Below are 17,716 nucleotides of genomic sequence, written 5' to 3' on the forward strand. Positions count from 1 at the left end.
CCTCCTCTGCAAGCAGCTCACCCCCGACATGCCCCCAGTGCATCCATCAGGTGTTGGATGAAAGCACTGTATAGATGTGTGTGTTACTGGGTGAATCAGAAAAGGCACTGTATAATATCAGTGCACTGAATGTCTCTATGTATCACTTTGGTAAGTTGTCAGGCTGGTTTTTGCACACGAGTGTGTTGCTCTGTATTAGCGAGCTACTTTCCACCCACCGTGTCATCATCCTGAACAAAAGTAACTGAATGGATTTGAACTCGACCTGTAAAACAAAAAGCTTTGTATACATGACATAAAACTTTAACCTTCAGCAGGCAGCACATGCTCAGTCTCTGAAAATAAACTTTCCTCACATAAAGAATCTGATTCAGATAATTATGTTCAGCAAAAATAATATTTTAAGACAAAAGTATCCAACTATTTATCTTCTGTGAAGTTCTTCAGCCTCATTAGATATGAGTATATGCAGGAGTGCTGCTGCTCGAGTAAATGCACAGACATATTGGTCTCCATCAGTATGACTGTCCGCATTTGTATCCATGTTACTGTAGTGCTGCTACAGCCTGATGTCACCAATGTAAGTAACTGAGCTGATTCACACGGCTAATATCACAATTATGGAAAAGTAGTTTTATTATTCAAGCTGTCATCTAACAGTATCCAATAAAACTGTACCAAAGAATGGCAAGCAAAATAACGTCATTTCAGTGGGACGGCAATATCATTTCACTACAAATAGTTAATATCATCAGGTTAAATGAACACTTTTCCCACCATTGCAGAATATTTTAGGATATTTACTCTCCACTCTTACTTATTTCCTCTTGTTTGAGATTCCTGAATTGTAATCTGTCTGTAATATCCACGTCTACACGTTGGGACCATCCAAAACTAGCTCATGACACAGTTTCTTTTCTTCGTTTCTTGGTTTCACATTTGGTAAAGTTGCACGTCTTTGTTTCGCCCTGTCATGAGGTGAACTCGTGTATGAATCAAGCTGCTTTGCTTTCTGGTGTAGAACAATGAAAGATGTTAAACTGCGACAGAGTTCAGTCTGGTGTGAACTCTGTCGCAGTAAATCTGTCAGGCGGCTCATAAAGGTCTGTTACTGGTTCATGTTATTCATCGGGTGTTAAAGAGGTTATGGAAATGATGCTAAAACACAACACAGTGTTGGTGCATACGTGTTTATTAGTTTCTACCATTAGTATAGTATTATGCATGCATTATAAAGTATTGATGTTTCATGTGGGCTCAGTTGAAAGTTTGATGACAAAGGACCCTGTGGGCCCTCAGGTGGGATCACTGAGAACTTCAGGATATTATGAATGTCTCCTTTCAAGTCCTGGATGCCTAATAAGTATTTAGTTCTATTATTTTACCAAATTTCAGTGTTGTCCAGTTTAATTTCTGGTTTTACAATTATAGTCGCAGGACTCTCGAGGAATTTCAGAAAACACTGGAGAATACCAAAGGTTCTCATCAGAACACCAGTAGTTCTCCACTTTGAGAGAAGAGTAAGAAAACCAGCATTTTCGAACGATCCTTAAAAATCACTCGAATCGAAAAATTTTTTAGAAATGAACTGTGAGTAAGTGACAGCTCATTTATTGCAGAGATGCCTGTTAACATTGCTCCTGCAGCTGGGATCTGTGCTCTTCAGTCTTTAGGATGTGCGTCTCTCATCCCATCTGAGGATGTCCTCGGTCCTGCCCCACCTGTATTTCCAAAGCTTCCACTGTGTTCATAGCTGCTTTTTGTTTAAACAAGTCAAATCTTTTGAAAGCATTTCCTCCTACAGCATATTTAGTTAGTAATCTCAAGTTACATTAGTTCCTCTGCACTTTCCATCAAATAAAGTACAATTTGTTAAGGATTGCAGTCTGTACCAGGCACATGCCCTAACATATTTATTAATTCATGATTATCTCTGCATGTAACACCTTCAAAGACTGAAGTGGCTGTCACATTTATTGCACATTGTGATTATAAATCTCCCATAATGTGACAAATGCCTGGCAAAGAACACACGTAACAAAATGTCTTGTATTGTAGTTCTTGACGTTCTTTTTAGGCCGTTTTTTACGCGCTCCTTAATTTTGTTATTGCTGTACAATCAAAATATACAGAATATAACTCTCTCCTTCTATATTGTATCTTGGTATGAAGTCACTGATTTATGTACTTTTGGATTTGAAACTTGGTCCTTCTCCAAATGTTTTTTTATTATCTTTTATGAAGTGAGTATTACTTTAACTGTTGTTAAATAAATTAATGCTGAGGCTTCAAGGTTGTTTCGGATGTTTTACATGGACACACCTTGTCTGTGAAGGTTCTCGGTCATCCTGATTGTGACGCACACCCGTTTTCACACCTTGTGATTAGGTAGAGGATCATCAGGAGGTCCATTGTCCCTCTTGGAGGGACACTCCCATAGGGCTTAAGGCTACGTCCACACTAGCCCAGATACATTTGAAAACGGCGTCTTCCTCTGAAAACGCTCCGCGTCCATCGTTTTCACAGAGTTGTGCGTCCACATTGAAACGGCCGAAAACGCTTATGTTCCAGTCCTGCGCATGCGTGAAACGCAAGAAGATTCAGCCTGCCTCATTTCTGTCTGCCGCTTATTCACTTTCCAGCTCTTTGAAACATCACGGCAAAATGTCAAGGAAAAGCACCGAGTTTTTAAATGGACTCACAATGAGGTGGAGTTGTTGCTGCGAGTAACACAAAAGTATAAAGTTGCAAAAGCGAGCGAGAGGTAAAGAATTTGAGGAAAAGCTCTCTGGAGCACGCACAGACTGATATTAATCTTTAATAGGGCTGTCAAACCTGAGAGCAAACAAAACAACTGCTGTGTAACGCCCTCCGCTATCTTAGTTTAATTGGTCACATGACTGCATCACATGACTAACGTGTCATTGTTTTAGAAAGTCTGCGTTTTCGCTGTCCACGCTGCGACGCGAAAGCACAGTTTTCGAGAGCGTTTTGAAAACGATGCGTTTTCCATCAGCGAAACGGCCATCTCAGTGTGGACGGGAGGCCGAAACGGAGAGAAAACGATGCGTTTTTTAAAACAAAAATGCGTTAGTGTGGACGTAGCCTAAATCTGGGACCCTCCACCTTTTGACCCTAGAACTGAAGAAGCTTCTCGGAGGTGAAACATCTTCAAGCAGCTTAAAGAAGTTCAGACACATTTCTTTCCAAGCTCCTTAGACATGGAAACACCTTCTATTCAGTGCACATTAGTCACCATCAATACTGTAATCACATAAGATCAAATCCAGTTATTGTTGCCTCACATTAACTCATAGTTTCTCTCAGAATAAGCTTTTTAATGCTTTTATACTTGAAAATTATTTATCTGGTTTGGCATAATGTAGCACAAAAACAGTAAAACTGCAACTTTTGACGTTAAATTTCTTCCACTAATGGATCTGAATCTGATAAAGTACAAAGTGAATGACTTTGTGTTGATATGTGAACAAAATATAACATTAATAAAATGACACATTAACTGGCAATGCATCTCAGGTGACGTTACAAAGCAAAGCAAAGGTAGTTTCAACACTAGATCATTTCTACACCACTCTGCATTTAATCATTAGTTATTATTTTCCACAGTGGGTCTTTTGTCCTGTTTCCTTCTCCCACGCGATGAAGGCAAATGGCTGCCCCTCCCTGAGCTTCACCTTGACACACCTAAAATCTGTGTGAACATTTTGTGCATTAAAAACATTTTTCAGACTCACCTATGCTTAATGCAGCCAATCACAGCAATCTCGCAATTTTAATGGCCGAATTTGCAACAATGTTTTTTCCAACCAAGCTCAATTTTCCGGATATTTCTTATCCGAATAAGCAGATCTTAATAATTAGATCACTGCATTTGCATACTTATTCTATTGTGTATATAGTATTCTTTCTATTTTGTTTAATATGTTATTCTGTTTATCTTATTCTATTCTATTGTTTTTCTTTTTCACTGTTCTTGTGGGAATGTTTTGGTCACGGCTGAAAGTACGTGTGGAACTAATAAAGGTTTATTTTATCTCAAATGGGAAACTAATACTACTGTATTTTACCTTGGACACACAGCTAGACGCTGATCCAGGTCGATCGGCTCTCTCAAATGATTTCTTCAGATGTGGTCCCAACTCTGCTAACAACAGCTCAAACTACCCTGCTGACAAATATGGACACAAACTGCCGTGGTACTGCTTCAGCTCCTGGATTAAACCATGAAATTCTCCCTACAGTTCCCTTCTCATAAGAAATGGATGAGCCCAGACTCGTTTGGCTTCCCTTCATTGGCTTCCTGTTAAATCCAGAATTGAATTCAAAATCCTGCTCCTCACATACAAGGTCTTAAATAATCAGGCCCCATCGTATCTTAATGACCTTGTAGTACCATATCACCCTATTAGAGCACTTCGCTCTCGCTCTGCAGGCCTACTTGTTGTTCCTAGAGTATTTAAAAGTAGAATGGGAGGCAGAGCCTTCAGTTTTCAGGCCCCTCTTCTGTGGAACCAGCTTCCAGTTTGGATTCAGGAGACAGACACTATCTCTACTTTCAAGATTAGGCTTCAAACTTTCCTTTTTGCTAAAGCATATAGTTAGGGCTGGACCAGGTGACCCTGAATCCTCCCTTAGTTATGCTGCAATAGATGTAGGCTGCCGGGGGACTCCCATGATGCACTGAGTTTTTCCTTTCCAGTCACCTTTCTCACTCACTATGTATTAACAGACCTCTCTGCATTGAATCATATCTGTTATTAACCTCTGTCTCTCTTCCACAGCATGTCTTTATCCTGTCTTCCTTCTCTCACCCCAACCGGTCGCAGCAGATGGCCCCGCCCCTCCCTGAGCCTGGTTCTGCCGGAGGTTTCTTCCTGTTAAAAGGGAGTTTTTCCTTCCCACTGTCGCCAAAGTGCTTGCTCATAGGGGGTCATATGATTGTTGGGTTTTTCTCTGTATCTATGAAGCGCCTTGAGGCGACTTTTGTTGTGATTTGGCGCTATATAAATAAAATTGAATTGAATTGAATCATAGCTTCCTGTTGATGTTTTTTCTCCACAGTGCATTTTTTACCCCTAAAATCAATTCGTTGCCTCATAGTGACTCAAAGACCACAAAAATACAAGGAAAAGGAGAAAACCTCAACAATCATATGACCTCTAATGAGCAAGAACTTTGGCAACAGTGGGAAGGAAAAACTCTCTTTCAAATGGAAAACAAACCAGAACCAGGCTGAGGGAGGGGCAGCCATTTGCTGCTAATAGTTTGGGTGAGGGAAGGAAGACAGGAAAAAGACTAATAACTAAATGCAGAGCAGCGTATAAACAGATAGTAAGAACGATGAGTGAAGAAGAAGACCTGTGTTAATAGAGAGGTTTGAAATCTGCTTTTGAATGTACGTACAGATGTCATCTATCTCATGTAAGCAGGTAGCTTGTTCCAAAGAACAGGACCACTGTAACTGAAAGAATCTTCATCATACTTGGATCTGATTCTGGAAACAGTTCAAAAATCTGAACTGGGTTGGACACCATAAGAAAATCAGACATGTACTGGGAGGCCACATAATTTTAAGGTTATTCTATACTGCACTGGTAGCTGATGCATGGTTTTCAAACTGGCACTTAAAGCATAATGCTTTCTATCTAGTGGGTGAATGTGGAATGTTGTATAAAACGCACTGAATGCTTTGCATGAGTAGAAAATCGCCTCATAAGATTCAGTCCATTTATCATTTAGGTCAGCTGGCCACTTGGAAAGGTTCACCACTGTTCCATATTTTTCCCATTTGTACAGGGTGGGCCATTTATATGGATACACCGTAATAACATGGGAATGGTTGGTGATATTAAAGTCCTGTTTGTGGCACATTAGTATATGTGAGGGGGCAAACTCCTCAAGATGGGTGGTGACCATGGTGGCCATTTAGAAGTCGGCCATCTTGGATACAACGTTTGTTTTTTCAATAGGAAGAGGGCCATGTGACACATCAAACTTATTGGTAATGTCACAAGAAAAACAATGGTGTGCTTGGTTTCAACGTAACTTTATTCTTTCATGAGTTATTTACAAGTTTCTCTTTGTTCACAGCCATTGACATGTCGAAGAGGTTAACACGTGAGGAGCAGATCGAAATTGTGTTGATATCTGGTGAACGCAATAACCGGGTCATTGCAGCAGATTTCAATGCAAGACACCCTGCGAGTCCACCCATCTCCCATGCTACAGTCAGCAAACTGCTTGCTAAGTTTCGTGAAACTGCTTCAGTGTTGGATTTGCCAAAATGTGGACGCAAGAAAACTGTCACTAATGAAGAAACATCAGTGGCTGTCCTAGCTTCATTCAGCAAGAGCCCACAGCGTAGCACTCGCCGCATGTCACTGGAGAGTGGCATTAGTCGAACATCCCTTCGGCGGATATTAGCTACTCACAAATGGCACCCTTACAAACTCCAGCTACTGCAGCATCTCAGCAAGGATGACCCAGATCGGCGCACAGAATTTGCAGAATGAACAAAACAAAAACTGGAACAGGACCCTCATTTCATGCAGAAGATTTTGCTCAGTGATGAGACAAACTTTTATGTGAATGGTGAAGTTAACAAACAAAACCACCGCTATTGATCTGACACTAACCCACATTGGATGGATTCCTCCAAGACTGTTGGAACAACAAAAGTGATGGTTTGGTGTGGTATATGGGGACAACGATAGTGGGTCCATTCTTCATCAATGGAAACCTCAAGGCTGCTGGATATTTGAAATTGCTACATGATGATGTGTTTCCCTCTTTATGCGCTGAAGCTGGCACGTTCCCTGAGTTTTTCCAGCAAGATGGTGCACCACCACATTATGGGTGCCAGGTCCGAGCATTCCTAGATGAACAGTTTCCTGGAAAGTGGATTGGTCATTGTGGGCCAGTTGAATGGCCCCCAAGATCTCTCGATCTGACCCCCTTAGACTTTTATCTTTGGGGTCATCTGAAGGCAATTGTCTATGGTGTGAAGATACGAGATGTGCAGCACCTGAAACTACGCATACTGGATGCCTGTGCTGGCATTTCTCCTGCGGTGTTGCTATCAGTGTGTGAAGAGTGGGAGAAGAGGGTTGCATTGACAATCCAACACAATGGGCAGCACATTGAACACATTTTATAAGTAGTCAGAAACTTGTAAATAACTCATGAAAGAATAAAGTTACGTTGAAACCAAGCACACCATTGTTGTTCTTGTGACATTACCAATAAGTTTGATGTGTCACATGGCCCTCTTCCTATTGAAAAAACAAAAGTTGTATCCAAGATGGCCGACTTCTAAATGGCCACCATGGTCACCACCCATCTTGAGGAGTTTGCCCCCTCACATATACTAATGTGCCACAAACAGGACTTTAGTATCACCAACCATTCCCATGTTATTACGGTGTATCCATATAAATGGCCCATCCCGTAGATAATGGCTCTCACTGTGGTTTGCTGGAGTCCCACAGCTTTAGAAATGGCCTTATAACCTTTCCAGACTGAGAAATTACTTTGTTTCTTTGTTCCTGAAGTTCCTTGGATTGCGGCAGATTGCATGGCTTTTTAGGATCTTTTGGTCTACACCACTTTGTCAGGTTGGTCCTATTTAAGTGATTTCTTGAAGAACAGTTGTGGCAGTAATAACGCCTGAGTGTGGCTAGAGAAATTGAACTCAGCTTTCCAAAGATGTGATACACCACAGTTAATTTATCTTATAACAGGGGAGGGCAATCAGGTTTTCACACAGGGCCATCCATGTACATGTGCATTTTTTCCCCCCTTAATCATAAACATCTTTATTTAGAAACTGCATTTTGTGTTTACTTGTGTTCTCTATGTCACACTTTCACCAGGGTCCTAACAGTACTTATTACAGACAACATTTTAAATGTCTATCTGAATAGAAAAGAGTTAAAACATATGAGATAATGAGGTTTCACCAAGGATTGGATGGTATAAACCTGAACTGCTTAATAAGTGTTGCATCATGCAAATAAAGTATGATAATGATTAAAAATGGTTTAAACCCATAAAAATAAAAAATATGAACCACTATTAAAAGGTCCTGTGGAAACCTGCTGGAAACAATCTCTCAAGAAAGAAAATCCAAAATGTGACCAATTCTTTCCTAGGGGGAATTAACTTGACCTCCTCTCTGGTTGGGCCTAATCATCTCTATGCTTATAAACAATAAAGATAATGTTTTTCATGGATGCACCCAACGACAGGACTGGTAGTGTATTTCTTCATAATGAAGCCCCTGTGTAACACTGATGAATTTTAACTTGATCAGAAGATTTAACACCGAGTCATTTAGACAGCCGTTAGCACATGATTCTCCTTATGGGGACCTGATATGTTTAATATGCTGCTGAGAATTTAGCCCAGAAGAAGCGTATAGTATAGCTTTTATTTTGGAAAGAGCCATTTCTCTAATAAACTCTCTTTTCCAAAGATGAGTGATTTTTATTACTTTGTTGTTTCAGCAACACAAAATTTAAAAACTGTACTTTTGAGTTAAAATACATATTTATAATTTTAATAAATGACAAATTAAAAAGGCATGAACATTTTTTTGTATCGAAAAAATATTGAACCGTGACACCAAAGTATCGAACCGAACCGTGAATTTTGTGTATCGTTGCACCCCAAATACATAAATAAATAAATATATATATATATATAATATATATATAAATAAATTCCCTGCTCACCCCTGCGGGCGGTCTATCCTTCGAGCTCGCGTCCTCTACCAGAGGCCTGGGAGCTTGAGCGTCCTGCAGTATCTTAGCTGTTCCCAGGACTGCGCTCTTCTGGACAGAGATCTCCGATGTTGTTCCCGGGATCTGCTGGAGCCACTCGCCTAGCTTGGGAGTCACCGCACCTAGTGCTCCGATTACCACGGGGACCACCGTTACCTTCACCCTCCACATCCTCTCGAGCTCTTCTCTGAGCCCTTGGTATTTCTCCAGCTTCTCGTGTTCCTTCTTCCTGATATTGCTGTCATTGGGAACCGCTACATCGATCACTACGGCCGTCTTCTTCTGTTTGTCTACCACCACTATGTCCGGTTGGTTAGCCACCACCATTTTGTCCGTCTGTATCTGGAAGTCCCACAGGATCTTAGCTCGGTCATTCTCCACCACCCTTGGGGGCGTCTCCCATTTTGAGCTCGGGACTTCCAGGTTATACTCGGCACAGATGTTCCTGTACACTATGCCGGCCACTTGGTTATGGCGTTCCATGTATGCCTTGCCTGCTAGCATCTTGCACCCTGCTGTTATGTGCTGGATTGTCTCTGGGGCATCTTTACACAGCCTGCACCTGGGGTCTTGCCTGGTGTGATAGACCCGGAGCTTCTATGGATCTTGTGCTTAGTTCTTGTTCCTGTGCTGCCATAATTAGTGCCTCCATACTGTCTTTCAGTCCAGCTTTGTCCAGCCACTGGTAGGACTTCTGGATATCAGCCACCTCCTCTATCTGCTGGTGGTACATACCGTGCAGGGGCCTGTCCTTCCATGATGGTTCCTCGTCTCCCTCCTCTTTCTTGGGTTTCTGCTGCCTGAGGTATTCACTGAGCACTCGGTCAGTTGGGGCCATCTTCCCAATGTATTCTTGGATGTTCGTTGCCTCATCCTGGACTGTGGTGCTGACACTCACTAGTCTCCGGCCTCTTTCCTTCCCCTTAGCGTACAGCCTCAGGGTGCTGGATTTGGGGTGTAACCCTCCAAGCTTATTATTCCAGCCCGGTACCTGATCAGGGCAGGGCGTAGGTGTTGATAGCCCGGATCTTGTTCTTGCCATGCAGCTGACTCCTCAGGACTTGCCTGACCCTCTGCAGGTACTTTGTGGTTGCAGCTTTTCTAGCGGCCTCTTCATGGTTCCCATTCGCCTGCGGGATCCCCAGGTACTTGTAACTGTCCTCTATGTCTGCAATGTTGCCTTCTGGTAGTTCAATCCCCTCAGTTCTGACTACCTTCCCTCTCTTTGTTACCATCCGACTACACTTCTCCAGTCCGAACGACATTCCAATGTCATCGCTGTATAGCCTGGTAGTGTGGATCAGTGAATCGATGTCTCGTTCACTCTTGGCATACAGCTTGATGTCATCCATGTACAGGAGGTGGCTGACAACTGCTCCATTCCATAGGCGGTATCCGTAGCCAGTCTTGTTAATGATCTCACTGAGGGGGTTCAGGCCTATGCAGAACAGCAGTGGGGACAGAGCATCTCCTTGGTAGATCCCACACTTGATGGTGACTCGTGCTATGGGCTTGAACTTGGCCTCTAGTGTTGTACGCCACATCCCCACTGAGTTCCTGATGAAGGCTCTTAGGGTCCTGTTGATCTTGTACAGTTCTAGGCATTCCAGTATCCAGCTGTGGGGCATTGAGTCATAGGCCTTCTTGTAATCAATCCAGGCAGTGCACAGGTTGGTCAGTCTGGTCTTGCAGTCTCGGCTGATTGTTCTGTCTACCAGTAGTTGGTGTTTTGCGCCTCTGGTATTCTTGCCAATCCCTTTCTGTGTGCCGCTCATGTATTGACCCATGTGCCTGTTCATCTTAGCCGCTATGATGCCTGACAGGAGCTTCCATGTAGTACTGAGGCAGGTTATTGGTCGGTAGTTGGAGGGGACCGGTCCCTTCTTGGGGTCCTTGGGGATCAGGACCGTCCGGCCTTCAGTTAGCCATTCCGGGTGTCTCTCGTCAACTAGCAGCTGGTTCATTTGTGCTGCCAGGCGCTCGTGGAGTGCAGTCAGCTTCTTCAGCCAGTAGGCGTGAACCATGTCGGGGCCTGGTGCTGTCCAACTCTTCATACTGGAGACCCTTTCTTGGATATCTGCCACTGTGATGGTTACTGGACCCTGTAAGTGAGGTTTCTGTGGTCTGCCATCAGATCCACTAGCCACTGAGCATTGCTGTTATGGGTTGCGTCCTTCTCCCATATGCTCTTCCAGTATTGTTCCGTCTCCAGCCTTGGTGGTGTTGTTCTCATATCGTTCCCCTGCCACTGAGAGTACACCTTGGCTGGTTCTGTGGAGAACAGCTGGTTTATTCTCCTGCCTTCGATCTCTCTGGTGTACCTCCTCAAGCGGCTGGCCAAGGCTTGCTTTCCAGTTTCCAAGGCCTCAGGTATGGACAGGTTCCTGTACTTCTTAGGCACCTTCTTCATTGCCCCTACATACATACAACAACTCCCACCAGGGTTTAAATACCTGAGACTCTCCACTGTTTGGTTTAGGAGTGAAAAAGCTTCTTGGATGAGAAGTGAAATGTCTTCACGAAACTTAAAGAAGTCCAGTTGCTTTTCTTTCCAAGCTCCATAGATCACATTACACTAATCTCTTAAATTAAATATGTTCTATAAAGGACTTTTGAATCCCAGTTGAATTTACAGCAAATAAATCTCTGCTTTTGGAAGCGATTTTATTAGGAAAATAAAGTATTAGCTTTCTGAAGTCTAAACAGCTGTCTTTCTTGATTCAGCATTGGCACAGCAGTATCTGGATAAATGTTCCCGCCGACAACAAGAAACAAAAGTTTTCTCACAAATGTTGTCATGTCAAAAGAGTGAAGATAGTCATTTAAGGTAGAAATGATACTGTAAATAAACACAAAGCAAAGCAGTGTTCAGCAGTATTTACTAGTTGCAGTGTGCAGTGCCAGTAAGGATGTCAAAGTCCAGTCACCGGGTTTCTCTCCATTGCTGACAAAGCAAAGATATCTGCACCGTACATGCCACCTTCCACTTTGTATTAATGCAGCTATATATCCCAAATCTATTTTGTTTTTATCCTTTTTGTTTAAATAAGAAAAAAGCAAATATACATACTTTGTGAGCTAAAACTTTATAACATTTTTGTGGTTTACATTCAGGAACATTTAGGTTAAGTGAAAAACAAACAATAATCAAACACAAGATCAAATGAACAAATAAAAAAAGCCAACTTATTCACAATATGTATTTATAAACACTATTTGTTGCCAAACAGTTTTCATATTACTAGATCCTAAAAGTCCAGACTGCCTTCCAGCATAATGAGCTATTATACTTTCTCCTTTGAGGGGATCCAGATATAGGGTCCTGAATGTTCTTCTATGACCTGTTTGCAGTGGGTATAAATGTCCTCCAAGGTTTCTCCTTGAACCAGTGCTGCAAATAAAAAAAACATATGAATGAACCTTCACAGATACATGAAAGTTTGATGTTTTTATTCAGGAAGCCAGGATTTGAAGATTCCTGACATACGCTGGTAGGATTGAAAAAACAACAACAACAACAACAACAACCCCAATCCCAGATTTATATGAAGTTGACTCAAACTGGGGGATTTCAACAGCATTTCCTTTTCCCCAATTGCTATTAGATTTGGTGAGTTATTTAGCGTCTCTGTTTAGCTTCTACAATTAGCTTTTTTATGAGTCTTGTGGTCCATGTACTGGAGATGAAGAGCAAATGTAAACTGGTTGTTGGATGTTTCTGGCCCACTGCTAAAGAGACACGTGTTTCCAAAGGACATTTTGCTTTGGCATTCACTCTCCTAGCCTATCCATCACAGAAGAAGAGTAAGAGGAATGTGAAAGCACTCTACAGTGAAAGGCAGCCTTGATCCTTATACTGTGTGTACCGGTGGATTCATGCCAACATTCCTCTGGGGGAGCATGATATAATGCTCATATGGCACATTTTTCAGTTATTGGCTTTGCTTGTGGAAATATGTAATTCCAGCAGTGCTGTCTGTAAACAGAAAGCATCAACAGTCCAGGTAAATATTACATAACCTTGTGATACATAGACTTCAGACAGAGTGATTCATATATTTTAAACACTAGACTGACATCAGTGCCCACAGTTTTATTTTTTACATGATTTAATTTCTTTATTCATGCAATTTGTAGACTGAATGGAGTTGGATGGTCTTGGCTTCTTCAGCACAACATACTGCATCTAAGCAATGAATGTCCTGTATATCACAATAAAGCATTCACAGCATTACACTGCTTCAAACAATTACAGGAACACCTTTTAATCAGAATATTTAGCAGAATGCATTGTTGATCTGTTTCAGCTACTTTGGTGTTAATGAATTAGCCTCGTGTGCACCAAAGGCCCAACAATGACACGACTCTCAAACAGGAACGGTTTAACCTGTGGAGGCCACTGACATTTTTTTCTGACCATTTTCTTTACTAGTTTGCATTTGTCCAGGGTCACTACTGACAGCATGAGCTGATACCTGGACCCTGCTGAGGTTACATACGAGTGTGGGGGCCATATAAAATACTACCCAGTGCCATGTTGAGTTGCTGGAATGAGAGTTTGGTCTTCGGTAGGTTGATAATTTTCATTTCCATCTTTATTCAAGGAGGGGAATGGAGAGTGTTTTCGAGCGTACAGCTCACACTCCTCAGCCTCCTCGGGAAGGTTGATGTCAGAGTATTGGACGAGGAGACTCCATCCATTAGTTAAACCTCAGATTCAGTTCAATTTAATTTTTCATGTCAATCTAATTCAGTTTTATTTATCTACTGTCAAATCACAACAGTCGCTTTATGTTGTAAGGTAAATACTCCAGAATAATACAGAGAAAACCCCAACAGTCAGAGGGCCCGCTATGAGCGAGCATAAAGTAAGAGATGGCGTCTGTCTGTCACGGCTAGACGGTCCTCACCGGTCGCCTTGCCAATTTTTGTTGTGTTTGCGTGTACTTTGTGGTGTTCTCCTCTCCATCCTAATCCGAAGCAGACCTATTTAACGGTGCGGTCGAGTCACAACCAACGCTGGAACGTTGAGCTAAACCGGGTAGCGTAGTCGCGATTAGCATACCTAGTTTGTGAAGGAGAGAGAACGTTTTCGTTACTGTGCGTGTGTTTTTCTCATCTGCCTCCAGGATCCAGGGATCGGAGGAGGAGCGGGCACAAGGAGTTGTTTTGGATTGTCACTGCACTGTCACCACGGGGAGAAGCCACTGTATCACTGCACTGCCCTTTTTGGATTACAGACTCGAACTGTTGACTTATTTTTTCACTGTGAATAAATTCACTGTCACTCTGCAAGGAGTCTCGCACCTGAGTCCTTTAACCCAATTCACCATGACACTGTCTCCCAAATCCAAACTGGGAGCTGGTTCCTCAGAAGAGAGGACTGAAGGCGCCGAACGCCTTTCAGCTGTACTGAGACAGGTTTAGAATTCCTAATTTTGTGCGTCTGGTGACATCGTGAGCTCAGACCAGACCAATAGAATTAGTCTTTAAATGATTTTTTAAGTTTCTTTCTGTTTTTGATGTACAAAACTTCAGCAAAGGTAGAAAAGTTATACATGCTAAAATCTTTACAGCGTGCTGTTCTCCTTATTGAGGAGTAGAAGCTTTTTCAGTTGTCTGACTAAACCAATACTGTCACTGATGCCTAAGCTTTGGATTTAGACACGGTTCAAACAACGTTTGAGCTACAGTGATTCAGTATAAATGGTTTGTTTTAACACTGTACCTGTAAAGAATTCACCAAACTCCTGCTCAAGCTTCATCGCCCTGTCAAAGATCTTCTGGGCTTGTTCCTCTGTCAGTCTCTTATTCATGGCCCTGTACACACACACACACACACGAATAGAAATGTGCGCATCAAACAATACCTCTATTGTTAGTGTGTGACAAAAGACCACATGAATACTCACATTAATGAATCAATAGACTTCGGTTTTATGAAGATGGCAATGGGATAGAGTTGTGCTACTTGTAGTCGTTTGATAGCATTTCCAGAAACATCCAGAATGCAGTGTTTACCCTGAGACAGAAGCACAGCTTTAGCTGTAGCACACAGAATCACACTAGCTCTCATATTAAGATCATTTTAAAACAACTCTTATGTGTTTCTAAATCGTCTTTGCTTTTCAAAGTGCAGTGCAGCTGCTTTGATTTCTCAGAGAATATATTGCACTCTGCACACTTATTATATTTAACTATATTTAAAATGCTTCTCAGTGACGCTGCTGGCAAACAGATCAAATCTTACCCTCTCAGCCACGTATTTGACCGAATGGACGCTCGTTCCATAGAGATTATCATTATACTGCCCAGCCTCAATGAACTTGTGCTCTTGGATATCCTTCTCCATCTGTTCCCTCGACATCACAAAGTGGTAATCTCGCCCATCAGCCTCGTAGTCCCTCTTTGGTCGAGTGGTATCTTCAGTATGAGCAGGAACATTAACTCTTAGTAACTTTACATTTGCTATAATTCTATCTAAATGAATAAGTACCTCACTCACATTTTACAATTCTCACATTAACTGTAACAAATTCACCTTTAAAGCTATCCGACAGAGATTAAAGGGCTAAACTGGAAACATGGGATAACACTGCTAGCACCGCACAGTAATAACACGGTAATGCTGGGATAACAGGTTAATAATGAACAAGTAAAATACTGATATACTTGTGATTAATACCAAGGTACTGCGTGGCCTTTACTTCAGTAAGTAAATGGTATTACTTGCATGTTCTGTCTTTATTATCACACTAATACTAAAACCACTCTTACCATGTTATTACCAAGCTGTGACATAAATGTGATCATGTTTTTGAACTCACAGGTAAGCGCCTCTGTTAATATATGGAGAGGATGTGGCACAGAATTCTATATTATTAGTGCACCATAATGATATAATAATAATAATAACAATATCAATGACAGAAATTCCACATTATACACAAACTGTGGTTCCAAAAAGATGAATGGACTTGTTTATGGGAACTACTTCACTTTAAAGGACTTTCTAAACAGTAGGTTGAGAGAATCAGTTCATGGGCTCACTTACCTTGATAACCTGAACGGTTAGCAGCTTTATATGGTTTAAAGGGTAAATTCAAATAAGAGATGGGTAAATAAAAACATGCAAAATCAAAACTGCTGCAGCTGATGACAAACACAACACACACAACTGAAGAAGACGAAGGCTGATCCTGTTGGGTCAGCTTGTGACAGCTTTCTCTTACAAACCAGCAATACCCAAGCCACTGTCATTACATTAAGTAATATTTAACACGGTGTTCCTGTGTGGAGGAGATTACAAGATCTATTCTCACAATGGAGACCATATATACTTGGTTTACTACAATGAGAAGGCTGGTGGAATCTGTGTGAGCTGTCCCTCAGCTACTGATTGAATCGCTGCAGTTTTTCTCAACTGTTTGTATAATTTAGGGGCGCAGGGAGCTGCTGCCTATTCCAGCTGTCCAAGGGTCAAAGGTGGAATCTACCTGAGCACCAGCAGAGTGAGACAGACAACCACCCACTCTCACATTCACACATACTGTAGAATGGCCACAGACATGCATGCTAACCAAACATCCATGTCTTTGTACTGTGGATGGGAGCCTGAGAGAGTGCAGACAGTAGCAGGGAGAACATGCAGACTCTACACAGAAAGGTCTCCAATGGATGCAGATGTAGACATTTCTTCCATTAAGCTGGAATACTAATCTGTAATGTCCTGTTTCCCACTTCATCCTTACATTAGCAATGCAAAGTCAAATACGTACGCGGCACACAAGATCCAAACTTGTCTGGGAACTCTGATATGAGGTCATCATTGATTCTTTCCTTCATGGGTCCCAGGATTATGACAGGTCTGGCATAGTTAACTAAAGGAGAAACACAGACTTCATAAAAAGTAAACTCTTAGAGGACCGTAGCATAGCTTTACTTATGTTGTTATCATCTACAAAGGATATATCGATTCTTGTAATAGAAAAATGAATAAATAATAGAAAATCTGTAGAGTAGACAGCAGCAACTGGGAAACTGTACAGTTCTTGCAAAGTTTATACGTTTCGATTTCACATGCGGGGCAGTTTGTGGTGAGAAAACGTATTAAAACCATCCCTAACTTTGTTGGGCTGCTTAACAGAAAAGAGGAATAATATGGAGTTTAGGCTGGCACACAAAAACTATTTGGAAAAACCTAGTTTGTAAAAAAAAAAACATACGAAACTAAATTTTAACAAAATATATCATTTCAAGAAGTCATAAAAACCAAAAAAACAATCAAGGTGTCAGAGTGGGCTGTGGGCTGTCAGAGTGGGCTGTGGGCTGTCAGAGTGGGCTGTGGGCTGTCAGAGTGGGCTTACCCCCAATGCATCCACCCGTGTGACTGTCTGTGAATGTGGCATGTGCAAAAATTCCCAAAGCCCGAGATAGCTGTGACGTGTTTGTATCTAAATCAACAACTTGAAAGTGAAGCTCATTAATGCTCAGTGGCTGATGTGTCTAACGCCTGCTTTAAGGACACAAAAGAATAAATAAATTAATTAATTGAAATAAAAAACCCACAACCAATACAGCCTTTGTTCTCACAACATCATACAACTAATTGTCCCCAAAAATCAGAACAGAATTGGGGCTTTTAAATCCGCTGCCCCCTGTTTCCTGGAATAATCTGCAGAAGGATCTGAAACTGTCAGAGTTGGTTATGTTGATGGAGTTTAAGTCCATCTTTAAGGAACGAGAGAATAACTCTGTTAGTCCGTGTGATTGTTTTTAATGTCGCTCTTAACTGATCTGTTATTGTGTATTTTTCACATGTTTGTGTGGGATTTTGTATTTGTTATGTACTTATGTGGTACATGTATTTTTGACTTTTGCTGCCATGATGCCAGATCTCTTTTGGAAATAAGATT

General features: G+C 41.6%; 1 protein-coding gene across 15 annotated transcripts in view; it reads right to left on the reverse strand.

Moving 5' to 3' along the window:
• Positions 1-11,866: 11,866 nt before the first annotated feature.
• The window catches only part of dlg2 (discs, large homolog 2 (Drosophila)), a 174,324-nt gene continuing 168,474 nt past the window's right edge, over positions 11,867-17,716 (reverse strand). For 12 of the 15 annotated variants that reach the window (XM_004561691.2, XM_004561693.2, XM_004561696.2 and 9 more), the window contains 6 exons: positions 16,580-16,681; positions 15,856-15,879; positions 15,052-15,224; positions 14,714-14,823; positions 14,530-14,621; positions 11,867-12,192 (listed from right to left, as the gene is read on the reverse strand). In XM_004561691.2, the coding sequence (XP_004561748.1) occupies positions 12,086-12,192; positions 14,530-14,621; positions 14,714-14,823; positions 15,052-15,224; positions 15,856-15,879; positions 16,580-16,681 (608 nt within the window). In that variant the 3' untranslated portion in view covers positions 11,867-12,085. Of the gene's footprint in view, positions 12,193-14,529; positions 14,622-14,713; positions 14,824-15,051; positions 15,225-15,855; positions 15,880-16,575; positions 16,682-17,716 lie in introns of those variants that run through there. The other 3 variants (XM_004561695.2, XM_004561692.2, XM_076888857.1) reach the window with 2 other exon arrangements.

This window comes from Maylandia zebra, linkage group LG10 (assembly GCF_041146795.1).
Source record: "Maylandia zebra isolate NMK-2024a linkage group LG10, Mzebra_GT3a, whole genome shotgun sequence".
NCBI lineage: Eukaryota > Metazoa > Chordata > Actinopteri > Cichliformes > Cichlidae > Maylandia > Maylandia zebra.